This window comes from Equus asinus, chromosome X (genome assembly GCF_041296235.1).
Source record: "Equus asinus isolate D_3611 breed Donkey chromosome X, EquAss-T2T_v2, whole genome shotgun sequence".
Taxonomy (NCBI): Eukaryota; Metazoa; Chordata; class Mammalia; order Perissodactyla; family Equidae; genus Equus; species Equus asinus.
Window position 1 is genome coordinate 53,171,513 of NC_091820.1, and position 22,710 is coordinate 53,194,222.

Below are 22,710 nucleotides of genomic sequence, written 5' to 3' on the forward strand. Positions count from 1 at the left end.
TTCCCCAGACCTTCTGAGGGAACGCCACCCTCTCCTTTGAAAAGGAGTTGGAAGGGGTCTATACTTTTAATTCCACATAAGGCATAATTCTAGACTGCTAAGAATGGCCCTCTTTGAAGTAGCACCCTGACAGCAGGGAGTTGAAGCCAAGTAAGCCAGCTTGGGCTTGGGTTGGGGCTCCAGTCAACCCTATGGCTGGTCTTGTCTCGCCAACCTGCCTCCTGTATGGACTGTAGGACAGGCTAAACCAGGCCACCTCAACACATGTGTCAGGAGACAAAGGTGAGGGAGGGAGAATATTTCCTCAGTTCCTGGCTTTTAGCTGTGTCCAGCTGCCTGCATGCTGTTGCAATTCAGCTGCCAGCCTTACCTTAACCAAAACCAGTAGACTCTCTTAAAATAATCTGATTTCAGAAGCCCCTCAGGCATGGCTTAAGGTGCTATATTGACTTTGGCCCTTGGCTCTGGGGCATTGGAGACATGAATTGATTTCAGAGTTACAGGAAACTAGATAGGCTACCAAAGGCTTCTAATTGGCCAACTCTCGGTCCAGTTCAACATGCACTTATGAGGCCAATCATTCTGTGCTAGGCCAATACTAACAACTAAGGGTACAAAGTGAACTGGGGCCTCGTCCCTGCCCTTCAGGAGTTCACTGCCTGTTTACAAAGCCAGAGGAGTAAACAGATGATTTCAATATAATATGATTAACGATAGGCAGGAGATGAGAACTTGATGTCTTGAAAGCACTGAAGAAGAGTACCCAATCCATCATAGGGGCATCAGGGAAGACTTCCTGTAGGAGGGGTCAACGGGTACATTTCAAAAGAGTTAGTTAGGGGGAAAATAGTGAGAAATATATGACAAAGAATGAACAAGAAGAGCAAAGGCCAAAGGAGTACCTAACAGCACTCTCTGCTCACGGAACTATGAAGAGTCAGGAAAATTAAAGTACAAGGATTAGAGTGGTGAGAAATGACAGAGGAGAGAGAGGTGGAGAGGGAATTAGTCATGGGAGTCTTGGATGTCACATTAAGGAGCTTAGCTTATATTCTAAAGGAACTGGGGAGCCAGTTAGGAGTTTTAAGCAGGAAAGATTTGTCAAATGAAAGATTACTTGGAGTACAGTGAATGTATGAATGAATAAACAAATCTATGTCATGACTTTACTTTAAAATGTGCAATATTCTCCCAGAAGCATACAGAATAAAGCCAGAATTCATTGATTTGGTTCTCTTCCAGCTGCTCTAACTTAAACTTCTATTCTCAACTCACTCTGTTCTCTCACCGAAAATTAGTGAATTTTCACTCATTTAAAGCTCATGCTATTCCCTATTCCTAATTGGTCCTGTTCTCCTTCCCTTCTCTGGTGAATTCATAATAATTCTTTGAAAGCAAGGTCAATTATCATTTTCTCTGAGAAGCCTTTCCTGATCTCTAATTATTCTTCCTCTGTCTTCCCATAGCACCTAATTCGAGCCTTATAGCTTTTATCACACAGTATTGTAACATCTTTGATTCCCTGAGTATTCCTCACATGTCGTGAGCTGCTTGAAAAAATAGAAGATGCCTTACGTATTTTTTTCTACATTCCCAGCACTTCACATAGTCAGCACTTGCTGTTTGAAGAAATCTAAGAATCAACTGGTTGAAACATAAAGTTAAAAACTGACCATTCTACTCATTTTGGCACAGGAAGAGTTTAATTGTGGAGTGTAGTAGGAAAGAGCATCAATCAAGAGTGGGGAGTGGAGAGTGAGACAAGACTTGAGATTCCAGTTCATGTCCTGCTGTTTATTTACTGCAGTCTTCTTTTCCTATTCTGTGCCTCAGTGTCCCAAGATGTATATTAGTCCAACCGATCTCCTAAAAGGTGATCAATCTCTTTCTCATCCCAGATCCAATTTTCTAGGATCACATTGTTCCTTTGGTTCACATTCCTATCTCCTAGATGTGTACAGAGGCTATGGCAAGGGGATAAAGCACTTGGGTCTAGAAGAAAATAATGCCAAGTCCTTGTGATAGATGAATACTGGGAAAGATATCTAAGAGACACTTCAGAACTCCTCACTCAGAATGGGAACAGGCCCCCTCTCTTGCTCTCTCATATCTGAAGAATGGTGCACAGTGGCATTTAGAGTTGCATCGCCTTGGCTTTGCCTAGCCCCAGTAGCCCATTAAAGCCCATGCAAAATATTTCACAAAGTGAGACTTGTAAGATAAATTCCATAGGGTACATACTCATTCTTTTGCAAGTTTCACACCCCAAGAGATCTGCTGCTGTCTGATATTCTCCAGTCTAATGAAAGTAGGTGTTTTCCGGAATTTTGCTTTGAAAACAAAGCCATAATAGCACAAGCCAGATTTTTTAAAAAAAGGGAATTAAATATATCAACAGGACATTTCCTAGCTGCCTGGCAGCAAAGGGAAAAAGCTTAATAACATCTATAAATGATAGCTAATAGAATGTGTATTTAATTTGCATGTTTTTCATTTATGTGAAAACAGAGACCAGGTTCCTTTCTGACTCCTTTATCTCTACTTCCAAAGTTCTGTAACCCTGGCTCATTTATCCTTCCAAGGTTGGACAATGTTGGGTTGGCTGAGCCCAGAGAAATGAGTGCCAGTGTTTCAGAACAGAGTGTGAAAGTAAATAATAATGATAATTTAAAATGATAGCATTTGCATAGTGCTTTAGTATTATAATCCTCTTTTGCATAAATCATCTTAACTGATTCTTATGATAAACATGGTCTAGTGAGCCTCAGGGCCTTTGCACATGCTTTTCTCTTTGTTTGGACAGTTCTTCCCAACAATTTTTCCCTAGTTCTACTAATGCTTCAGATCTCAGCTCAATGATCAGTTTACCAAGTTTATCTTCACTGACTTCATTGTCCATGTCAAGTCTCTCTGTTACATACTCATGGCACCGGTATCTTTCTTTGTTTCTCTTATCATAACTGCAATTTTATACTAGTGGGCATTAGTATACGATTATGATGTGTTTATAATATAACGTTATTGTTTAGAATTGGCTGCCGAGCTACAGACTATATTTCTCAGCCCTGCTAATATCTCAGGAAAGGGAAAAGTGGCACATGACCAGTTCTTACTAATACAATATGAATGGAAGTGATGCGTTATCATTTCTAGGCTACAACATTTAAAAGGCAAGTACGCCTTCTTTATCCTTTCTTTGTACTTTTCCTGCGGGGTGCAGAGGCTTCTGAGGCCCTAGGGCAGTGGTTCTCAAACTTGACTACATGTTCAGAATCACTCAGGAACTTAAAAATTTCTGATATCTCTGCTGGATGCCAGGCCAATTAAATCTCTGTATGTGAACGCCCAGGCATTGGTATTTTCTAAGCTCCTTAGGAAATTCCAATGAGTAGCTAAAGTTGAGAACCACTGCCTAGGGATGGCTTCTGGATCCCTGAAACTCTGTGTGGAGAAATGCTATCTGCTGAGCAAGAATATCTGTATTGGGCTCTCATGTGACCAAAAATAATCTTACATTAAACCATGGAAATTTGGGTGGTTTTTTTTTTTTGTTATATCAGTTATTTTATCCTAACTAATATACTTCCCATTGTATGTCCAGTACCTAGCACAGGGCCAGGGACAAATTAGGTGCATAATTACTATTTATTGAAGAGAGGTATTATCTTCCTCATCTTTACAGATGAAATTCAAAGTAGTTAAATAACTTACCAAAGGTTGCACAGTTAGAAAGCAGCAGTCTGAATTTGAGCCTAGGCCTCCTTGATTACAATGTGGGAATTCTTCCCACTATACTATGATGCCCCATTTTGCAGATGAGGAAAGCACAGGATTTCAGAAACATAGGCACTCACTTTAATATTCCTTATAGGCGACAATTGGTAGGATGTGATGACCTCAGTATTCTGGCAGCTAATGGTAGGGCTATTAGCACCTAATTAGTGGTAAATACAAGAAGAGAAAGCCACTGATGGGAGTTGGTGGAATTTCTTGGGTGGCAATACTCCTTATATGGGTCTTATGTTGCCTGTTTCAGGACCAAGCCCAATACCTCAAACTTTTGGCAACTAGAATCCTTTGTCATGAGACCAGACAACCAACAATTAGAATATAGTGTTATATGGTAGAAATACAAATACCTTAGCCCTGGACCAAATCAAGATCTGCCTAAATGGTCTCATTGACCTTGGTTTTCCTGCATCTTCCAATTTTGTCTAATATATCTTTCTAAAGATCACCTGCATCATATCACTCCACAGCTCAAAAATATATAATATCTTCCTGTCTTTTCCCATATCAATTCCACATCATTCTACCCAAACCACCACAAGACTCTCCATAATTTGTCCCTGTCATGTCCAGTCAACTTTTTCTTTTAGCCCTCCTTTACACACTTTTTTCTTCAGCTGAGGTACCTCCTTCACACTCTGTATCCCATCTACACCATCTTCAGCATCCCTTCAAACCTTTCTTTATGTTGCAACCTACTCTCTGCCCGACTCTGCTCATGTCCCACAACTCCATGAAGTCTTTTTATATTACTCTAATCCATCTAATATTTTTCTAGCTATTATGTTTTGTGTGTTTATTGGTTTTATCTCCCTGGAGGAGTTTGTTAGCAACTTGGTTGGCAGGCCCCCATATGAAGCCTTCTTTTTTTTTTTGAGGAAGATTAGCGCTGAGCTAACTGTTGCCAATCCCCCTCTTTTTGCTGAGGAAACTGTCCCTGAGCTAACATCCGTGCCCATCTTCCTCTACTTTATACGTGGGACGCCTGCCACAGCATGGCTTGCCAAATGATACCATGTCCGCACCCTGGATCCGAACCAGCGAACCCCAGGCCGCTGAAGTGGAATGTGTGCACTTAACCGCTGCGCCACCGGGCCGGCCCCCAAGCCTTCTTCGTTTGTGTAATTGTGATCACTGAATATTTCTTTACGGAGCTAGTTGGCAAAGCACTCCTGAATACATGATCCCATTTGACAGTCACCCTAACTCTATGAAATGAATATTGATTCCGTATTATGCAAAATATTTATTGAGGATCTGCTAGCTGCCAGGCACTATGCAGGGAAGGTATTTCTAGCCTCTTTTTACAGAGGAGGAAACTGAAAAATTTGTGAGGTAAAAGGACTTATTCAAGATCCCACAGCTGAAAAATGACTGATCTAGAGCTCCAACTCAGGCTTATCACTCTACATCTAAGGCTCTCTCTATCACATGCTGTATCTCTCCTAGAGTAAGCACTCAATATTTCTTAACATTTCAGTTTAATTTTATTTTTATAGATTTCAGAGACTTCATGGTATATTACTGAGAGTATTAGCAATATGACTAGGAAACATTTATTGGGCACTAATTGTTTGCTGAGTAGGAAGGATGTATACATAAAAATCAATAACATTAGGCATGCTCCGTTAAGTGCCAGGTGAATGGCGGAAGTGTCCCAGGCCTTCTGAGAAGGACAAGAGCACTGTGAGCTGGGGAGGACCTGAAAGGCTTCAAAGGAAAGGTGAGATTTGAGCTGAGCCTTGGAAGATAAGTAAGATTTTGATAAAGAGAGAAAGGAGAGGAGGAAATGCATTTGAAAGAGAAGAAATAATGTGAGCAAGGCATCTCAAGGTGTTGCAAGACCAGGTTAAACATCACTGGTTTGCACCAATAGTAAGAAACAAACTTTTGAGCAAAATGTAATAAGTGAAAGCCCAGTTGGTTTTGAGTTTTGAAAGAGGGTGATAAAGAGGTATGAGAATGGGAGACTGAAGCCCTGAAATGAATTATTGGAAGTGACAGAACTTTACAAACTGTAAATTACAATGCACATAGAAATGACTAAAAATATTGTTGTTGTTACTGCTATTCTACTGCACAGTAAATGGTTTTATTTAATCATCACTAAGTTTCATCATTGAGTGGTGGCCATTTTCTAAAAAACTTTCTTTCTTCTCACATTGTTATGAGCTTATTAGAAGCTCAGAAGGACCTGAGTCAGCAGGTAGGTGGCTTCAGGCATTGTTAGTCCTTCACACTTAAAGCGAGCTTCTCAGAGTAAATGGGTTTTAGGGGAAGCACATTTTTAATAAGGAAAAATAAATAAAGTTTGACAGAATGATCTAGCAACACTAATTATCATCTCTCACTTTGCCCAGCACTTTGGTGGCTTCAGTGACTTGCGAGGACTCATCTTCCTCTCACACTTAACTCTGACAAATAAGGAAAACTGATATTACAATTCTATATGGAGGTAGTCTTGAAGGCTGTGAAGCCAAGTTGCCTGAGTCCAAATCCCAGTGAACAAAGCAAACAAAACCTTTATTTTTGTAGCAATAGGCCAGGGCTTTTTTTGTGCCTGTAATACTTGATTCCACTGAATCTCAGTTTGCTCAATGGAATAGCAGTCATTGCCCAACATACTTTATCAGGAAGTTGTGAGAATCAGAGTAGATAAAGCACATGGAAACAGTCCTATGAACTGTAAATTACTGTACTGGTGAAATTATTAGTAGTTATGTTCCTATTTGATAGCAGGAGGGGCTGAAAAGCATAGTTGCTAGCTAGGTACCAGAGAACAATATTATCACAGAACCCTGACCAGGAGCCTGGCAAGACTGGAGTGAATATGAGAATGTAATCAACTTCAAGGTCCAGTTGCTGGAAGTAACCAGGCACTTTGTACAGCCAGGGAGGTTTGACTCTCTATAAGTGAAGGAGAAAGCCTTTGTCTTTGGGCCTATTGTCATTCCTTCTTGTACTCATCTGCCCCTCTTCCCTTCCAGGAAGCCCATATTACCATTGCCTTCCCAACTTTTCTCTTCTCCCACCTCTATGTGAATTAAGGAAATGACCTGGTTAGCTCATTCATATCAATGTATCAATGACTAAAAAAATTTCATGGAAAACCACATCCAAGGAAAAGGGCATTGAATTGGGGGCTTAGCCTTAAGAGAAAGAAATAGAGCACTAATGGTAGAATCCTGAAGAATATCAATAAAGCTCAGATTCCTCTGAAATCATACCATGTGGATGAAGACTGGCCAAACTGTAGAAGATTTAACAATAATAGAACAATAAATTGTCAGAGCTAAAAGACTTCTCAAAGTATGTTCACTAGAACACTAGTCATTCATCTATCCTTCTAGAAAGAAAGAGGATGGAGAAGTGACGGTCAATATCCCTGTAAGCCCTTTTTAGTAGCCTCAAAGCATATATCTTTTATAAACCATTGTCAGGGTTGGGACAGGACACAGATTTGTTGGTACATGCAGAGAAATCCATCTCCAAATCTCACTAGTAAGGTCCTCAGGCTGCATTAGTTTGCAAAAATATAAACTCTTTGCCTCTGTGGAAGAAACATTTATTTTATTGTCTTCCCAGAAACCCCCTTTGAAGGGAACTGTCCCTCACCTTTTCCAGAAAGAAATCACCCTATTCACATGGTTACTGAGAGCTACTACGTTCCTACAATGTGATCTCACTCCCCGGTAACAGTTAATTGGCTGAAGAGTGGGCATGTGCTCCAAGCTTATATGATCAGACTCCTTATCTTGGCTTTTGGACAAAGATATTCCAGCCCATTTTGCTCCTAACTCTAACTGTAGAGATGTTATCAGTGGCCATTTTCTCCCATGTGGATTTGGAATGTAGAAAGTTGTCTGTAAAGAGAGGGGAAGGAGGAGATATGCCAAGAGAAGCAGAGACAATAGAGGGGGAGAGAGAGAGTCCTAACAGCATTGAGTCTTTTGTTCTAATTGTTTCCAAGGCCCAGCAGAATTCTGGTTCTATGAAATATCCCTATTAGTTTAATTATAAATGGCTCTGTAAAGCTACATTTTTCAGTTTCTCCTTTTCCATTAGTGAACTCAACTGGGTTTCTATTGCTTGCAATCATAACTCCTAACTAGTAAAGCCCCATATTTATCAAAACCAAAGGCAAATCGTTGGTGAGCTTTTGTATTCACTCAATCTTACCATTGTATGAGTATTTTCTGCTTTTATTTATATTATTACTTGATCACATATGATTATTTTAACGACAGAACTTGTAGACCAGGTGCTATTTGCATGGTTAAGAAACCTGTAGAAACCGAGGCACAATGCAAGGCAAAGACTTATCAAGGGTCAATATCAGAACTAGAACACGTATCGAGGTGTTAGGATTTTAGATACTTTATTCTCTCAGCTCAAGATAGGAGGCCTTGGCTTTGTACTAGTGATTCTCACTGATAGAGATGGTGGGTTAAAAAAGCCAAAATGTTGCCTCTAACCACCTGAGTGGCAAAACCTATATGGCTAGAGCCACTGATATAGCATTTGAGCATAGTCATTCTGAGTCCAAGGTGGTTGAGACATTCATTTTAAGCAGTATGGCATACAGTAATTTAAAAGCACACAATTTATAGAGTCAGAAGATGTTTGAATTTTGTCTCTATAAATTTCCAACTTAAACTCTGAACTTCGGTTTTCTCATCTGTCAAATGAGAATAAAAATACCTTCCTATCTGAATTCATAGAGTTGTTGCCAGGATTTGATGGGGGAGAAAAAGGGCTTTGAAAACTCTAAAAAGCTGAACGTGTCCTTATTGTTCTGATTTTTTAATAAAATAAAAGTTCATTCTGGGGCTGGCCCCGTGGCCGAGTGGTTAAGTTAGCGCGCTCCGCTGCAGGCGGCCCAGTGTTTCGTTGGTTCGAATCCTGGGCGCGGACAAGGCACTGCTCATCGAACCACGCTGAGGCAGCGTCCCACATACCACAACTAGAAGGACCCACAACAAAGAATATACAACTATGTACTGGGGGCTTTGGGGAGAAAAAAGGAAATAAAATAAAATCTTAAAATAAATAAATAAATAAATAAATAAAAGTTCATTCTACTAACGTTGAAAATGATGGGCTTGGTTCTTTTTTACGATTGTGAACTTCTTGAGGGTGTGCCTAGCACATAGGCATAGAAAAGGTCAGTTACTCATTGAGAGTGTCTGGCACTTTGTCAAGGAGAAAAGGACCCTGCAGATTACATGTAAATATCATTTAGTAGTCAGGATAGCAGGGGTTCCAAACCTGACTCTACCACTTACCAGCTGTATGACCTTGGACAAGTTGCTGTATTTCTCTGAGCTTCTTTTTCCTCATCTGTAAAATAAGAGTAATAATAGTACTTTTCTCACAGGATTTTTGTGAGCATTAAATGACTTAATTTACATAAAGCTGTTAAAAGAATGGCTGAGCAGAGAGCAAGCGCTCTTAAATGAGTTAGTTCATGTGAGGCTCTTAAAAAGATGGTTAGTACATAATAAATGTGGAATAAATATTAGCTGCTATTATAGTCCATTGCATAGACTCTGGTAATAAGAGAACCACAAACTAGTTTTTCCTAGATAAGGCCCCTTCCTTTCAATCTGATCACACAATCCAAAAGCTCCTGCAATACTATATTACTTTTGTGTCCATATCCCTGTCTTGGTTTGCTATCAGTGACAGGGGCTACTTTTAACAGTTTTGCAGACAGGTTTTCCCAGCACTGCCATAGCACATGGATTTTGGTTGGCATTAGGAAGCAGGTGACTAAGGAATAGTAATCTTGAATGGGAGACAAAGGGGTTATTGCTGTTAAGCTAGTGTTTGATCATTGTACTTGAATCTGCTTTAGTCCTAGGTTTAAGTTGATTCAGGAAGGAAAACAACCAGAATTGGTATCCTTTGTAATTCTATGAGAATGTAATCAGTTTTGGTCTGTTAGAAAATATTGTTTGCAGGGCCAGCCCTGAGGCCGAGAGGTTAATTTTGCATACTTTGCTTTGGCGGCCCAGGGTTTCGCTGCTTTGGATCCTGGGTGTGGACATGGCACCACTCATCAAGCCATGCTGAGGCAATGTCCCGCATACCCACATAGCACAACCAGAGGCACTCACAACTAGAACATAAAATTATGTACTGGGGGTCTTTGAGGAGAAGAAGAAGAAAAACAAAAAGAAAGAAGATGGCAACAGATGTCAGCTCAGGTGCCAATCTTTAAAAGAAAAAAAAGGAAAATATTGTTTGCTTTCCTTTATGGTTTTGATCATCATAATTCCCAATTCCTGTATACAGAAGCTTGAATCATCTATCTAAATAAAGTAACAGATTTTCAACCGACAAATATCACAGCACTATTTGTGATTCATTAGATAAAGTATAAGAATTCCTACAAAGAAAGTTTTGATGTTCACAGATTAATTCATGATATTCTAAGGAGTTAGTTGCCCTGGGTCAAGGTGGAACTGAACGGGTAGGGGGCATTTTCTCAGGGACTTGTGAGGTCATACATCTCTGAGGAGGTATTTAGAGGAAGGCAGTAGCAAAGGATTATAAGACTCCACCTATAACGCATCCTCAGTTCCCCCTTGTGACTTCACTGTCAACTCTGCCCAGAAGCAGCTGCCAGGAAACCAAACTCCAGAAAATTTGTCCCAATTTCAAGATAGAGTTAGTTCAACCCTAACCAAAGTTTTCAGTTAGCTGCAAATAATGTGGTCTGGTGACAGGGTATTACTTATTGAGGGGAACTAATTACAGAAAATTCTGGCAGAAAATTCTGGTGTGAAAGAATGAACTCTGACAAAGGAGAATGCTGGTCCCTTACTTCTCTGCATCTGAATAACTGAATGATCTTAGGCAAGTCACTTCAGATTCAGAGGGCAGTTTACTCTTCTGTATAACAGAGCTAATAGTGCATACTTAACTTCAAAAGTTGCTATGAAAACTGACTGAGGTATTATATGCAAATATTCCTTATGAACCACGTTGTCCTATACAACGGTCACTGCTGTCAGGGCCCAAAGCTGCAGACACCATAGAGATAGGGTGAAGGCAACCCCTTTTTTGTTAATCTAGAGAAATAATATGGATGTAATGGCACTCATTCAGTGGTTCGCCTCTGCTAGCTTTGAACTCTACAAGGAGGCTCTGCTCCTATGAAAGAAAACAGTGATCTCAAGTGCATTTTTTGGCCTCATCCTGATTTCCCCAGAACACTCCATTCTTAAAAGCCCATAGGTGACATATGCTCTCTGATTGATGGTCATTTTCGCTTTTGGCAGCTATTGATTCCCTCCTCAGTACCTGGTAAAGCCAAAAAAATATGAACCAAAATTCCTTGTTATGTTGCCCTCTACAAATGTGTTTTTCAGCAATGAATGCTGCCAAGGACATTTCTAGAGTAGAATGGGATAAGGCCCTTTTGCTGGGAAAGTGTGAGATGTGGGTAGAGAGAAAGAGGCGTCTTGCTGAAATGATTTCCAATTGTTTATCTCTGCTTTATGTTTTGAAATCTTTTAAATGTGGAGTTTAAACTTTGAATCCAAATGTTATCCCTAGCACCTGAACTTGGGGTCAAATATCCTCAGGTATTTTGAAAAGTGAATAGCACTATACAGATGATACCAGTAATTAACTGTTGCCTAATGCCTGAGAGGCAATATGACATTCTGCTTTGTGTCAAATAGAGTAGGCTTCAAGTTCTAGCTCTGCCTCAATATTGCCATCTTTAAAATGGGAATAATAACAAATAATACTTCCCTTGGAGAGCTGTTGTAAGCATTACAAATGATATACATATTGGCACATAATGGACAAATTATTATGATAATCCTTGTTACACATTACTTTTGCATTCTTTTTTTTTTGTTATTTCCACAACAAATTGTCAAGAAGGAAATTATTATCTCCATTTTACAAAAAAGTAAAAGGAGGCCCAAACTGGGAGATAAGCCAAAGGTCACAAAGGACATAAATAGGAGTGGAAAGTATTTTTATTCTTCATCAAATGTAACTGTAAAACCTGTTACAAAATGCCTTGCTATTCCGTAGATTCAATACTGCCCCCGTTCATCTAATGTTTGGTCTGCATGCTATGGATGGACAGGGCAACTCCCCAGAGCATCAGAGAGGCAGCTGAGGCATACTGGTAAGAGGTTAATTGCTTTGTGATAGAACATCTAGGTTCATAGTATTAGTGTCTTACCTTGGACAAATTACTTAATATTTCTGAGCCTCAATTTCTCCCTCTACAAAATAGAGATAACCCTTACTCATCTGGTTTCTTACACAAAAGTATGTAATTATCAATGTCCTGTAATTGCCATGTATCAGAGCGGATCCCTTGCGAATTGTAATTGTTAGCAGTCAAATAGCAGAGGTATTGACACATCTGTGTCTTTCTCATACCACTTTTGTAGTCTGCTTGCATTTAACATTTTATACCTACATTTTGGTTGAATGGAACATTTAGAGCTCTTGGTCCCAGTGCCTAGTAGAGTGCCTAGCACACAGTAGGAGTTCCACACTTTTGTTGAACAAATAAAAAATGAATGAATGGCAATATACAAGGCGAGGGTTATTGCCTAGTGGAGGAGGACAATTTTATATAAGACATGGATAACATATCCAATTGTGACAAGTGTTTTAAAAGAGATAAGAATAAAATGTTATATAAAGTAATTATGATTAATAAATCCATGAACGCTTTCCAGAGAACTTAACATTTCAGCTGTGCTTTGAAAGATACGTTGAATTTGGTCATGAGGGAAAGAAGGGACTAACATTTCAGTAAAAGAGAATAGCACGATCCAAAGGTAGGTAGCCTGAGACTCTAGGACATATTCAAAGGGAGCCCAAGAAGTCCAATATGGCTGTAGAGGTGGGTAGTTGGCAGGAGAACAAGATGGGAGAAGAGATTAGGACCTAACTGTGATAGACTTTAAAGGCTAGGCTAGGGAACTTGGACTTGAAACTGCAAGCCAGAGGTTGCAGATTGGCAGCTTATGAACTAATTTTTGTCCACAGACATGTTTTTGTTTTTGTTTTTTGTTGGGCTGAAAAAGGTTGGTCTGCATTATGTTTTTAAACCAATTGTATTAATGGTCAACTTTTTAAAAAAGTCAGGAGATTTCACATTAAAGTCTGGAATGTTGTTCTTAAAAATAATAGTACATCTGGAATACTGAGGCCAGATTCCTGCCTGGCAACAACCAGTTGGAGCTGAGTAGTGGCTGACCCCTTTAGATGGGGCATCTGCTCTCTAGTTGGCCACAGCCTGCACCACCAAACCTTTTTATCTCTCTAATACCAGGTTCTCTTCACTCACTTTTTTTTTTACCTAGGAGACATTTGGGTTTGAAACCCCTAGTATAGGCAATTGAAGGTTATAGAGCAGAGGAGGGATCCTTTTACAGTCATCTTTTTAGAAAGAACTTTGTGATTCTGATTCTATTGACAATAACCTGGAAGAGGGTGATCAGGGGAGAAGTTAGGGCGAGAGCTTTAGGAAAGGATAAGATGAGATGGAGGCTGAAACATTGAGGTGCAGGAAGAAAATATGAGGCAAGAAAATAGTCCTTTACAACCCTCCAAGTGGAGGAAATAGCAAACATCCACAAATCAGCAGAGGGAAGAACTCTGAAGGGTTTATTCGTAACCTCCAAACCTCATTTCCAGTCCAACTCAAATGTAATTATATTAATGATTCTTCACTCTCCTTCCTAGAACATGAATGAGCACCTCAATGACAGAGCCCACAGTGTCCTATTTATCAGTGAATCCCTAGTGCCTAGCACAGAGCCTGGCAAGCAGTAAGTGCTTAATAAATACTCCTTCGACGCATGAATTGGAGGGATTCTCTACTGTACCTCTAGATGGAGGAAAAGTTTATTACATTCCTCAGCATGCTAAAACCACCGGGATTTTTTATAAACCCCCAAAGCCAAACACAGAGTTTGGACATCAAATTTTAATTCTGTGGAAATAGAATCCATCCCTACATTCAACAGATATTTATCGAGCACTGACCATGTACCACACCAGGCTGAGTCCTAAGGATTCAATGATGAACAAAACCAACACAGTCCTTGCTCTCAGGAAACAAACTTATGGCCTACTGAGGAAAATAGATATTAAACCACTAAATGCACAATTAGCATTAATTGTATTTGTGAGAAATCCTCCAAAGGACAAATACTGAGTACTGTTAAAACATATTTAAAGGCCCGTGAGTGGTGAAATTGAGCTAGCCTAGGAGGTCCAGGAAGTCTTGCTGGAAGTGCTATATGCATAGGCATTAATTAAATGAATGGGGAAGAGGATGAACCAGCATTTCAGGCTCAGGGAACAGCATATGCAAAGGCAGGAAGGACTATGTGGTATTTGAGGAACTCTGAATAAAAGCCAGTGTGAGCGGAGCTCAGAAACAAGGAGGAAAAGAGGTATGAGATGAAATAAGAGAGGTGGAGAGACATCAGATCATGTAGGATCTGGTCAAATATTTGGACATTTATACTAAGAGCAATGGGAAGCCATAGACAAAATTTAAGTAGGAGAATGATGCAACCAGATTCAACTCTAAAGAGGAACCTTCTACACAAACATATATTGACAATTGGTTATTAACATAGGTCTAAAGTCAATTAAGAGGAGAAAGGATAGTCTTATCAACAAATTGTGCTGAAACAATAGAACATCTATATACAAAAGAGCTGGATATTCATACAAAAATTAACTCAAAAGGGATCACAGACCTAAATATAAAACGGAAAACTACACAACTTCTAGAAAAAAGCCACAGGTTTTTAAAAACACAGTTTGTGATCCCGAGTTAGAAAAAGATTTCTTAGATCTGACACAAAAAACATAATCCATAAATGAACAAACTGATAAAGTGGACTTCATCAGAATTAAAATTTTCTGCTCTTAAAAGGATGCTGGTAAGACAATGAAGACAAACACAAACTGACAGAAAATATTGATGAATCATATTTCTGATAACAGAGATATCACCACAAGAATGGCCAAAATCTGGAATACTGACAACACCAAATGCTGACAAGGATGTGGAGTAATAGTAATTCTCATTCATTGCTGGTGGAAATGCAAAATAATACAGCCATTTTGGAAGACAGTTTTATGGTTTCTTATAAAACTAAACATGATGTTAGTATATGATCCAGCAATTACGCTCCTTGGTATTTACTCAAAAGAGTTGAAAACTTATGTCCACACAGAAACCTGCATATGATGTTTATAGCAGCTTTATTCATAATTGCCAAAACTTGGAAGCATCAAGATGTCTTTCACTAGCTGAATGGATAAATAAACTATGGTACATCCAGACAATGGAATATTATTTAGTACTAAAAAGAAATGAACTATCAAGTCACAAAAAGACATCAAGAAATCTTAAGTGCACATCACTAACTGAACGAAGACAATCTGACAGGCTCATGTTGTATGATTCCAACTATATGATGTTTTGGAAAAGGTAAAACTATGGAGACAGTAAAAAGATCAGTGACTGCCAGGAGGTGGTGGGGGGATGAATATACAGAGCACAAATGATTTTTTAGGACAGTGAAAATACTCTGTATGATATCATACATGATGGGTAAATATCATTATACATTTGTCCAAACCCATAGAATGTACAACATTAAGGGTAAACCCTAATGTAAACAAAACTATGGACTTTGGGTGATTATGATGTGTCAATGTAGGTTCATCAATTGTTACAAATGCACCACTCCTGTGGGCGATGTTGATTATGGGGGAGGCTGTGCATGTGTAGTGGCAGGGGGTATATGGGAAATCTCTGTGCTTTTCCCTCAGTTTTGTTGTGATCCTTAAACTGCTCTAAAAAATTGTCTTAATTAAATAAAAAGTCCTTCTGGCTGCTCAATGCTGAACTGACTCTAAGAAAGTAACAAGAGTGGAAGGAGGGAGACCATTTACAGTAGTCCAAGTAAGAAATGACAGAACCTTGAACTAGGCAGGCAGTAGCAGAGATGAAGAGAAGTGGGCAGATTTGTGAGATATTTAGAAAATAAAACGCATGGGACTTGGAGAACGTCCACCATTTTCCAAAGGTCAGCTAATGCTGGCTTCCCAGAGCAAGGAGCTAGGGAAAATTTCATTAACAAATCCCCTCTGAAATTGCAGGGGGAACCCATGGCAAAAATCCTCAACTCAAACTTCCCGAGAGGACACCACTGGTTACGTTGCTTGATTGTTAAAAAATGCAAAGAAGAAGAAGAAAAGGACGAAGGGAAGAAGAAAGATGGCATAAACACATATGTCTCTTGATCTTCTTAAAAGCAATGAGAGGAAAATAAAATTTGAGATGGGAGATCAGAGTCCAAAACTCAAAATAAAGTATATGCCCCTATTATTTTCACAGTAGTTAGCCTTTCCTGACAATGATATAAATGTTGATAGCATCACCTTTAAAAATAAAGCATAACAAAGTGATCCTTCAGATTTGTAGAACGTTTTCCATTTTACAAAGTTGTTCTATACACATGATCTCCATTAACTACTATATCAGCTTTCTGATGGTAGGTCTTATTGGCCACAATTTTGTGATGAGAAAACTATGAAGACAATTTTGGCACTGTGAAAGCAACACGAACATTGGAATCTCCAGCTCTGGGTTCATTCGAATGTCTGCTGGGCTGCCATTTATTCAGTGGGCAACTTCGGAGAATTCTCACCTTAATTTTTTTTAGGCTTCCTTGCTTATAACTACCCTCGTCACCCCTGTTCATTAGTCATTTCACTACTATTAGCATCCCCATTCATACCCATCCTCTATTGGGTGTAAATAAAAGGAAAACTCAAGTCTGTCACCACACTCTAAATTGTCAATGTTAGAAAGACCATCTGGTCCCCTCTTTACCTCCTCCTCTCCCCATTTCACATAACAAGAAACTGAAGCTGAGGGAGAAGAAGAGATTCACTGTCAGTCTGTAGACAAATAGTTCTCCTGGCTCTGAGACCTATTTTATTTCCATTCTACTTTTCTGCCAGCCCAGCTGACTCAATTCCTTTTGAGCAATCCTAGTTAAAAGATTTGCTGCTACTAGAGGTTGTGATGACTACTCAAACAAGGTTTTTAAATATCTGTGCATTTCAATTACATATTCCTGTTTCTCATTACAATAGGGACTTGAGAATTAGCCTTGTTACAATTTGATATCTCTATGAATAAAGCTGCTTCTTTACCATAAGGAGTGATTTGTGAGATTCTCCACCAACAAAGTGGGGTATATGTGGAATAAGTCCAGGCAGGGCTGAAGCCATTAACTTCTCTGGGGACTCTTTTACCTCCTCTGGTGAAAAGCTGCTCAGGCCTTTGTATTCTGGAAGGTTCATTTACAGCTCTTTCCCAAATGGTCTCGACATTGATAAGTCTAGCTTAAATAGCAACGAGATGGAAGACTAGTTTAGGTTCTACTAATGTGGAACACAAAACAAATTATGTTCTTGCTTCAATGACTTCATCTGGAAAATAGAGCTGATCATGCCCACTCTTCCCTGCCTTTAGGATAAAGTTATCTCCTTTGGTCACAGTAAATAAATGTCCACGATGCTTGGCTGTGAACAAGATAAGACTCTGTAGAAGCTTGTAAAAAGTAGAAGAGGCCCAGTCAAAAATCTCCACTAGCCTTCTGGGACAGATCCAGACTTCTAAGGAATTTAAAAGCTAGGGAGTCCCAGGGCCCCTGGTGACACAAAAAGAAATCTCCTTCCCTAGAGGTCTCCCCTTCCATTTTCTACTCTTCTATTTCCACCTGCCTCTTCATCTTGACTCAGGGACAATGGGACCTCCTCCACAACGGGGCAACTGCAGTATCCCATGTCCCCCTCCACTCCTGGCTGTCCACCAAGAGGAAGAAAAGCAGTTCTATGTAGGTTCTATACCTCTAGTGCAGTTTGCAAGCTTGAAATACACAAAGGCAATTTGGAAAAGCAAGTGCCTGTATATAAGTAAACGTCGGCAAAATCCGGGACAAAATCGAGGTCCCTGTGTACATGACAAGTGTTTCTGTTGTTTGTGCATTCGCCTGCTTCTCTGAGTGCTTGCCTTTGCAAGTCTAGATAGGTGAGAAGTGTGTGGTTAGAGGCAATTCCACAAAGTAAAAAGGGAAGAGAAGAGGATAGAGATGAACTCTGGTTCCCAGGCAGAGGGATCCTAGAGCAACCGGTACCAGTCCACGAGGCCCAATCCACCCCTATGGAGAAATCTGAAAGGTTTCAACAAGTATTGGCTGGTTTGGCCATAGCTTGTTCTTCAGTTTGTAGGAGACTGTCTGTGCTTCTTGGTAGCCCCTGAACATAGTCCCTCAAAGAAGCTGGTACTCCTATTGCCCGTTCCCACTCCCTCTCTCTTCCCTCACAGGCACAGTGTCTGTTTTGAGATGGGACTTAAGAACCAAATCTGGTAAGAGCAAGCCTCCTGGAGCTCCAGGAGCCCTGTCCTCAAAATAAAGCTCCGGGTTAAAGCTTCAGCCCTGGCGTCTAAAACCTAGTCTAGGAAAGTAGGAAGTATTCAGGGAGCTGGGGTCCTCCTGGGGTAGAGCAATACTCTCCTGCCCTCACCCACGCTGCGCCAGCACTTGTTTCTCCAAAGCCAACCGGCGTTAGCGTGCGGTGAGGGGAGGGGAGAAACGGAAAGGGGAGGGGAGGGGAGGGAGAAAGGAGGTGGGAAGGCAAGGAGGCCGCCCCAGCGGGGGCGGGACCCGACTAGCAAACTGTTGCATTTGCTCTCCACCTCCCAGCGCCCCCTCTGAGATCCTGGGGAGTCAGCTTGCTGAGAGAACCAGAGGGTCCCGAGTAAGCCTGGAGGCACAGGAGGCGACGGAGCCGCTTCAGTGCGGGACAGGAGCCGAAGGGAGCCACCGCGTCAACCCCAGACCCGCTCTGGCGACAGCCAACGCCTTTTGCAGTGCGGCGGCTTCTAAGCCGCTGCCCCGGAGCTGCCCTTTCCTCTTCGGTGAAGTTTTTAAAAGCTGCTAGAGACTTGGAGGAAGCGAAGAAAGTGCCGGGTAGGACTGACGGCTGTCTTTGTCCTCCAACCCTCCACCCCGCCCCCCCCAACCCAACCCAGGTCTCCTCTCCTGCTGCTGCCTCCGCCCGCTCCTCTCTGTCCCCCCCCCCCCCCACAACCCTCCCTTCCAGTTGGCCCAGCGCGGCCAGCCGGAGTTTGCAGAGAGGTAACTCCCTTTGGCTACAAACTGGCGAGCTAGCTGCACGTTGCAAAGACGGCTCTGGGAAGCCAGGCGATCGGGGAGCCGCTTCAGCACTGAAGCCGGGACCTGGTTAGTTAGGAAGCACGCGGGTCTGGCCCCCAGGTTCCCCTCGTTCCCTCTCCACCTCCCCCTGCCCCTCCCTGTACCCCGCCAGTTTCCAAGGCCAGAGATCAAAGGATAAAAAGACAGTCACGGCTTTAGTAGCCAAAACAACAACAACCAACCGCAAAACAAACCAAAACCAAAAACCAAACCAAACCAAAAAGACCATAACTGGGTCCCTATTTGCACCTGTTTCAGGGGACACTGAACTTGAAGGCAGAGGGTTTTCCTTTTTTCTTTTTCCCCTTCAAGATTTGAGCATCTTTTGAATCTACCCTCCAAAGTATTTAGGAACAGACTGTGAGCCTAGCAGGGCAGATCGTGTCCAGCGCGTGTTTTCCTCTGCAAGAGACTTTGAGACTGTCAGAGCGCTTTCGTGTGGTTATTTCTGCAAGTTTCCTCCCCAGGAGCTTCCCGCAGGTGGGCAGCTAGCTGCAAGGACTACCGCATCACAGCCTGTTGAACTCTTCTCAGCAAAAGAAGGGGAGGCTGGATAAAGGAATTAGGTGGAAGATTCAGCCAAGCTCCAGGATGGAGGTGCAGTTAGGGCTGGGGAGGGTCTACCCCCGGCCACCGTCCAAGACCTATCGAGGAGCTTTCCAGAATCTGTTCCAGAGTGTGCGCGAAGTGATCCAGAACCCGGGCCCCCGGCACCCTGAAGCCGCGAGCGCAGCACCTCCCGGCGCCCATTTGCAGCAGCAACAGGAGACCAGTCCCAGGCAGCAGCAGCAGCAGGGTGAGGATGGCTCACCTCAAACCCAGAGCAGAGGCCCCACAGGCTACCTGGCCCTGGAGGAGGAACAGCAGCCTTCACAACAGCCCTCAGCCCCCGAGGGCCACCCGGAGAGCGGTTGCGTCCCAGAGGCCAGAGCCGCCTTGGCCGCCAGCAAGGGGCTGCAGCAGCAGCCACCAGCACCTCCGGACGAGGATGACTCAGCTGCCCCATCCACGTTGTCCCTGCTGGGCCCCACTTTCCCAGGCTTAAGCAGCTGCTCCGCCGATCTTAAAGACATACTGAGCGAAGCCGGTACCATGCAACTCCTTCAGCAGCAGCAGCAGCAGCAGCAGCAGCAGCAGGAGGTAGTATCAGAAGGCAGCAGCAGCGGGAGAGCGAGGGAGGCAGCCGGGGCTCCCACCTGCTCCAAGGACAGTTACCTAGGCTGCAGTTCGACCATCTCGGACAGTGCCAAAGAGTTGTGTAAGGCAGTGTCCGTGTCTATGGGCTTGGGTGTGGAGGCATTGGAGCATCTGAGCCCTGGAGAACAGCTTCGGGGAGATTGCATGTACGCCCCGCTCCTGGGAGGTCCACCCGCTGTGCGTCCCACTTCTTGCGCCCCGCGGGCGGAATGCAAAGGTTCTCTGCTGGATAATGGCCCAGGCAAGGGCACCGAAGAGACTGCTGAATATTCCCCTTTCAAGGCAGGTTACGCCAAAGGGCTGGATGGCGAGAGCCTGGGCTGCTCTGGCAGCGGCGAAGCCGGGGGCTCCGGAACGCTTGAGCTGCCATCCACTCTGTCTCTCTACAAACCTGGAGCAGTAGACGAGGCAGCAGTTTATCAGAGTCGCGACTACTATAACTTTCCGCTAGCCCTGCCCGGGCCGCCGCCCCCTGCGCCGCCTCCCCATCCTCACGCCCGCATCAAGCTGGAGAACCCGCTGGACTATGGCAGTGCCTGGGCCGCGGCGGCGCAATGCCGCTATGGGGACTTGGCGGGCCTGCACGGCGGGGGTGCAGCGGGACCTGGCTCAGGCTCACCCTCAGCCGCTGCCTCCTCTTCCTGGCACACTCTCTTCACAGCGGAAGAAGGCCAGCTGTATGGGCCCTGTAGCGGGGGCGGGGGTGGCAGCGTAGGCGAGGCAGGTACTGTAGCCCCCTATGGCTACACTCGGCCACCTCAGGGACTGGCTGGCCAGGAAGGCGACTTCCCCCCACCCGATGTGTGGTATCCCGGCGGCATGGGGAGCAGAGTGCCCTATCCAAGTCCCAGTTGTGTCAAAAGCGAGATGGGTCCCTGGATGGAGAGCTACTCCGGACCTTACGGGGACATGCGGTAAGTTTCTCCTACTAGGAATGTCTTTCAGGTTAGAGTCAGTCTGTGTTCTGAGGCATCTATCCGTTCCTTCCCGCGTGAACAGTCTGCCCCTGCGAGAGCTCAACAGGGTTTCATAGGAAGGGCCGCCCTAAATCTGGAGCCTTCGCTGGACTCCTGGCCTGCCAAAAATTCGGTCTTCGCGGTCTGAACCCTCACTGTGCGCCCCAATCCCCGCCGCTGTGAGTCCTGGATGCTGGTGCCTTTCCAGATTCCTTGACAACCCTCCCAACTCCAGCCTCCTAAAATCCTCACTGCCTAGAAGTACTCCATGTCCTGAGGGCTCTAAACTTGAACCCAGTTGCAAGGACCACCTTGGAAATAAAGGTGTTAAGCCCTTCACTACTTTTTCTCCTCTCCTCCCCTAAATCTGAGAACCTGGACAAGAAATTTGGACAGTTTCTCCGGTTAGGGTCTGTTAGAGTTTGCCCTCCAGCCTGTTGCCAGTCTTGCCAGGTTAGAGGCAAAAAGACTGGCCCAAGTTTTTCTCAGCCCGCTTCCACCAAAGAGATAAAATGGAGTGCCTGTATTCTGGGAAGAAGGTGGTCTCTGGGTTCTGAGGGCTGTTCTGTGAAGAAGGGGTGAAGTCCCTTTCCTGGCAACAACTGAAAACTTGTCCCAGGGTTGGAGTTCAGCGGAGAGAATCCAACCAGGCACAATTAGAGCAGGCAAAGGTAGGGGAAAACCAAAGGACAGCTTTCTTGGTAAACACTGGGCAGGATTTGCCCTCACAGGTTGACTATGTTGGAAGCAGCTCCTTGGGTCGGTTTTCTCTTATAAAGTATTTATTTTCTCTGTGGATTATAACAGATCACAGTCCCCTACTTCAAGTTTGCATCAGATCTATAAAGAGGAGAATATTCTTTTAAAGAACAATTTAGCCAGATTTGAGTTGACTTATAAAAGTGTTGGAAAAAAATTTAAAGGAGTTCCTGTTATTCCAGTGTGCTCAGAAATCTGCTTTTGAGTGGGAGGAATGAGGTTCTTCAATATAATCCTTCATTTTAAGGACATGCTTACATTTTAAAACATGACTGTTTTCAACATGCTTACATGCTTACATTTTAAACATGACTGCTACCAAACTGAGTAAGAACTGTTAGGGACCTATGAGCCATAATTTTGCCTAAGAGTTTTAGTTAGGACATGAGCAAAGTGGTCGTCAGTGTGTTCTGGATTATTAAAAATTCCTCCTTACCACAGTTGTTGAGCTTCTTGGAGACCATGTTGAAGATTTTTCCCCAAAAGCAAACTAAGATATTAGTTTATCTCAGTGAGGAAGGGAATATTGACTGGGGAACTAATTCCTCAGGTCTGCTGGGTAGTGATGTTCCCACGGACTTGTGTCTTGTTCTGTTTCTGTAACTATTTTCTTTTCTCTGTGACCTTTCCAAAATTTCTTTGTTAGCCTTAGCATCTTTGTTTGACAACTTAAATCTATCGGTTTGCCTCCTTTCACTGACACTTCT

At 42.8% G+C, this 22,710-nt stretch overlaps 1 protein-coding gene and 1 long non-coding RNA gene across 3 annotated transcripts in view; one reads left to right on the forward strand and one right to left on the reverse strand.

Annotated features, from left to right (window-relative positions):
* Positions 1 to 20,445, reverse strand: part of LOC123282540 (uncharacterized) — a 316,277-nt gene extending 295,832 nt beyond the window's left edge. Inside the window, exons 1-2 of one of the 2 annotated variants that reach the window (XR_011499663.1) lie at positions 20,307 to 20,445; positions 9,075 to 9,129 (exon numbers count right to left, since the gene is read on the reverse strand). This is a non-coding gene — a long non-coding RNA (uncharacterized lncRNA). Of the gene's footprint in view, positions 1 to 9,074; positions 9,130 to 19,902; positions 20,041 to 20,306 lie in introns of those variants that run through there. The other variant, XR_006522681.2, reaches the window with a different exon arrangement.
* Positions 19,235 to 22,710, forward strand: part of AR (androgen receptor) — a 156,300-nt gene continuing 152,824 nt past the window's right edge. The window contains exon 1 of the mRNA XM_014832024.3: positions 19,235 to 21,202. Coding sequence (XP_014687510.1) covers positions 19,683 to 21,202 — 1,520 coding nt within the window. The 5' untranslated portion in view covers positions 19,235 to 19,682. The remainder of the gene's footprint in view (positions 21,203 to 22,710) is intronic.